General features: G+C 38.5%; 1 protein-coding gene across 1 annotated transcript; it reads right to left on the bottom strand.

The window, feature by feature from the left end:
* Positions 1–453: 453 nt before the first annotated feature.
* On the bottom strand, positions 454–4,797 carry LOC145459857 (uncharacterized). Its single transcript, XM_080338378.1, has 5 exons — positions 4,456–4,797; positions 2,962–3,078; positions 2,575–2,799; positions 791–949; positions 454–647 (listed from the first exon to the last, which is right to left on the bottom strand). Exons 1-5 carry the CDS (start codon positions 4,627–4,629, stop codon positions 483–485), a joined length of 840 nt encoding a protein of 279 aa, XP_080194504.1. The 5' UTR covers positions 4,630–4,797; the 3' UTR covers positions 454–482.
* Positions 4,798–5,046: the final 249 nt, after the last annotated feature.

Raw genomic sequence — 5,046 nt, 5'->3', positions numbered from 1 at the left:
GTTGCGTCCTGAAACAGAAATTAACACAATGGTTATCCTTCATATATCCATCACATTCCATGTAATTATCATTGATGACCAGTTACATACAACAAAACTGATAAAGATATACAAGTGAATAGTATATTCGTATTGAAATAAACCCAAATATTTCTGGCTAACGCTCGTCAGGGGTAATCATCAGCAACTAGTAGAGAATTGGAGAGAACATTGTATATCAACAATCATATCACCAAATACAACGGCACGAGAATAAAATGATTGATCGCGGCAACCACATTGTCTTAGGCTCAATGTACTATTTTTAGACTACAATGAGATCCCTCTGCTGGCACAACCCGGGATGTCATGGCGAGTGTCAGCCAAATGTATTATTCAATGGTTTATTGATGTTCTGTACACCCAAAGAGCTCTCCAACCAAACTACATGGTGCTAATATTGATATGAGGTATTCTCTTCTACCAAAATTTGCTGCTTAATATTAAGAAACATCCCTGGTATAAGTCCGCTTGTAGTATCTTTCCTCAAACATACGACACACCGACTTTCTCACCATTTGATTGATTTCAGGCAAAACCGTTTCCGTATCAACCGGCGAGACTTTATCGATTTCGTCCACGAATTCGCGTGCATCTTGCAACGCATTCTGAACAAAATGGATTGACATGAAACACAGCCAAAAAGAAGATACAAAGTTATTTTCCTAGCAATTCCATTGCCAGATGTCACACAAAGATGGAGACTTTAGGTAGGCTAATGTTTAGCAGAAATAGAAAGATGTATATTTACTTTATTAATGGGTACTTCGTTCCATAACTTGTCAGCGGTTTGTAGTTCCAACTTGAGTTTTTGCGGGTCGCCGGGCAAGGCGCTGTTGTCGGCAGCTACAACACACTCGCACCTACAAATCAAATTATAAGTATATTGATGGAGGAGGGAGGCACAAAACTGACGTTAGGTGTGGGAAGGACAGTTCTTGAATCGTTGGCATAGCAAATACTAATTGAGGTGACAATCAAATTGAAAGCAAATTCAGACGACAAAGATTTATGGCGATGAAAATGATTGAAACGAAAGATCCAAATTACAGAAATTTGCATTTGAAACAATATAGATTTGTCCTGCATTTGTAATCTTACCCATCCCATACTTCATACTTCCCAAGACTTAGAAAGCCTTACAAAGCTATATTTGCACATAATGCACTCATGGTATGCATAATGCATATGCACGGATGAGTCGGTGTATGCCCTACTATATGAGTGGATTTCGTCAATGTATTATTAGTATTGTTTTTAAATTTTTCATGCTCTAATTGTAATTATTATCTAATTTCTGGTGCTGAAAGTGATACAGGAGAACTGAATGGTGCAAAACGAGCCAATCTTTGTGCACAGACATTTGCCAATCTCGTGCTTACGACAATGAACTCAACATAATTCTATTTCATAGTTTTGGCAAATTCAGTAATACTGATTCTAATCTAATTTAGAAATAATTGCGTGGCTATAATTCCAATTCTGATCTGGCCTGACTAGTGCGCAGATATCATACGGTGTGCTATATGCCGGTTCTTGAATAATGGTTTACTTTACATCAATGTGTTGGCATTAATAGATATGCCCAGGTACATATTAATACCGAAGAATTTCCTTCTTGGGGGTACGCGAAGATAAAAACATTTAGGGGTCTGCGTAACAAAAGTTTCAGGAACCCATGTCGTGAGAATTTGGGAACAACGACCGATCACACCAGGGTTGTAATGACTCAAGTCATGACTCGGCTCGAGTCAATTTGTGTATTGACTCGAGTGGTACTAGAGTCATTGTCCATGACTCGAGACCAGGACGGCAAAGATGGTCATTTCATTGTGTCTTCAAGGATTAGTAAAGTCACCACATGCTTGGTGTTTCATCTGTCTGTCCTGATACTTGGAAATTAGGGCCAGAAACACCGTTATCATGAGAGACTATACGCTCCTCATATAAGCAGAGATAGTAATACTTTGCCAAATTGGTTTTCAATTCAATCCTTGTTTATATGCTTGTTATTGTGCCTAAAAGCCTTCATAAGGGGCACACGTAAATAAATTATACTGCAATGAATATAGTCCTGAGAACAACATTCAAGATTAGGGCTGTTCAAAAATAACTTTTTTACTTCAAATTTTACTTGCTAAAATTGTTAGGTCAATTATCGCTCAATTACAACCCGAATAAGGCGAAGTCATCGATGTAAAAAATTTAGGATTTCATATCATGGTCTATAGCAGATAATAGATGCATAATAAATAGTGAAAGAATTCGACTGCGTAATACCTTTTTTTCCCTACTCCGAAATTTTGGTACTCCAGTAACTCCGCTTCCACCGGTAGGAATTGAGAATAACTTATATATTTTAATTTTATTGAATAAATCAAAAATTTTCTGCTATAATCACTTCGCTTCCCATGGTTAGAATTGAGCCAAAATTGGGGTGCAGCATTTTTTTACACACTGCCTAACAATTTTAACAAGTAGCCAGGAAAATGTGGAACAAAAAGTTGTTTTTGAACAGCCCTAGATGCCAATCACCAAAACAGGTGGAAATGAAATCAAAAAAAATACCTGTTCCCGCTGATTCCGAACGTTGGCCAGCTTTGCGTGTAGAGTGGTTGGAGATTCCCACCCTTCAATGTTACCAAGACGTTCCTCTAACTGAGACAGTCTGTGAGATTCAGCCTGGATCTCTCCCAACAGCTCTTGAGCTTTCGAGAATTGATCCTCAGGCGCGTCCTGCGAACGCTCGACTTCGCCGACCTAAATTGAATATTGCCACGGTTCAAACACGAACTTTGATCAACAAATTTGCTGAATGTGCCTTGCACAGGAAGGCAGATAGATCCTGTGATAAAATTGTACTACCGAGAAAGCCCGCGGTGCATGCTGGCGATTGAGTCGGCCTGAAATAGCACTGGTTACCTTGGCTTGCATAGTTTTTGTCCAATCCGATATATGGTTCATCTCAGTGTCGCAACTGATCCAGTCCTGCTCAATACCTTGTACTTCGGCAATGCTTGCGTCGAGAGCAGACTTGACCTGTAAATTAGTTGTTGCAATGCATATCCGAGTATTAGACTTGAATCGAGTTTTTAAAACTAACCAACTTGTCCTTATTCATAAGATCTGTTGCTGGGCCAAAGTGTCCTCATTAGGGCAAGTTTTTGCAACTTTTGCAGCTTTTTTGTTACAGCTTCCTAAATACTCGGAATTTATATAGTAGGGGGTTTTGAGCTGTTTGGAGGATTCTTATATTGCAACGTTTCTCCATTTTTTCCATGCAACTTTTTTCGATTTTTCATGCAACTAACTTTATAATGGAAATATTTTGCACTATATGTAAATAGATCGCTTGATTATATCACTGTCGTTGAATTTTGAAGTCTTTTCGGATGTGACGTACTTTCGGGCTAGACTGCTGAAAAGTATATTTTCATTGTGAGGTCAATTTTTTAAACTATAGATTTGGTTGAAATTGCCATCACTTAGTTTTGCTATAGTGCCTTGGATACGGATCGGTTCGAGCCTCACATACCCAAACAATTACAAGCAATTTGTCCATAAATGCGACTTAAGTACACCTTTGTGAAAAATAAATGTAACTTTCCACGGACTTGACCGCAGCAAAAACCTGCCCTAGTAATCATGTAATTTTTAGAGCATATTGCGAACATATGCCGAAATTTTGCAGTTTGGCTACTCAGAACACAAATATGATTGTGTAGTTCAAAAATCATCCAGACTCTGGCACAATAGGTGTCCGCTAGAGTACCTTTGTTTTTGAATATTACCGGCTAGCTGATCGAATCTTCAGCTCGGCCAAAAACACTGCATATCAAATTTGGCTCAATTCCAACTTGTATCATAGGGGTGTTCAAAAATGACTTTTTTTCTCAAATCGTACTGGCTACTTGTGCTAAAATTGTTAGTTTACCTAATTGAAGCCTACGCGCATAATTTGGTTCAATTCCAACCAGTAGCCGTGTTAGGTTGTCTATAGGAACGATGTTCACCAAATTTGACACAATTACAACCAGTGGAAGCGGAGTTATTGCGGTCGAAAAATTTGGATTGGAATAAAATAGTATTTAAGGTGGGCACACTTGTATTAAATAATTAAAGAGTTGGTCACCGTAAATACTATTTTATTGAAAATCCAACTTTTTCTATGGCAATAACTCCACTTCCACTGGTTGGAATTGAACCAAATTATGCGCGTAGGCTTCAATTAGGTAAACTAACAATTTTAGCGCAAGTAGCCAGTACGATTTGAGAAAAAAAGTCATTTTTGAACACCCTAATGTAAAAGCGTAGCTATTAGAGTAGAAAATGTTGGATTTATTGTAAAAATATAAAAAGCTTAGGTGTTCTCGCTAACAAGGTTAAGAACCCCCTGCATTAGCAATTCAGAATCACCTCTAGAAGCTTTTCATTGATGCATTCATGCTCCTCTTTCAATTTTCCCATTCCCGTCTCGCTATTCCTGCCTTCCAACTTTTCGATGTTGGCCAGTTCCATTCCCGTGGCGGCGTGGTCCACTTGATCTTTCAGCCTTTTCTTGGCCTCGAGTTCGTGGTCGATGCCTTTCATGTTGCTGAGACGGAGTTTGGATTCCAGCGCCGGGCCAGTTTGTTCCAGAAATTTTTGATTTGGTTCAAGATGTTTTCGTGTTCTTGCCAGAGTTGGACGGTTTCCTACAAAGAGGGGGACCAGTTATGAGCTCAATAACGATAGCAATTGCTTGTACATATAATTTTCAAAACGTCATTCATGGCAGACTTGGACAACTAAGTAATTGTCGAATTAGAATTAGAACAAAATGCCGGTAAACTGTGTAGTTGTGGCCTATAATTCTAATTCTTATCTAATGTCGAAAAGATGAAAATTCTGTAGTTGTCCAATATACAATTGAATAATATATTGATATGAACCGGAATATTTTCGGCTGACTCTCGTCAGGGGTAATCGTCAGAAACTAGTAGAGAATTTTAGAGAACTTTGTATATC

Source organism: Botryllus schlosseri, unplaced genomic scaffold (assembly GCF_051294905.1).
Source record: "Botryllus schlosseri isolate E-star unplaced genomic scaffold, Bs_hap1 Bs18a, whole genome shotgun sequence".
Classification (NCBI taxonomy): domain Eukaryota; kingdom Metazoa; phylum Chordata; class Ascidiacea; order Stolidobranchia; family Styelidae; genus Botryllus; species Botryllus schlosseri.
Note: the sequence above shows the minus strand (reverse complement) of the source record. Positions and strands in the feature narration are given on the sequence as shown.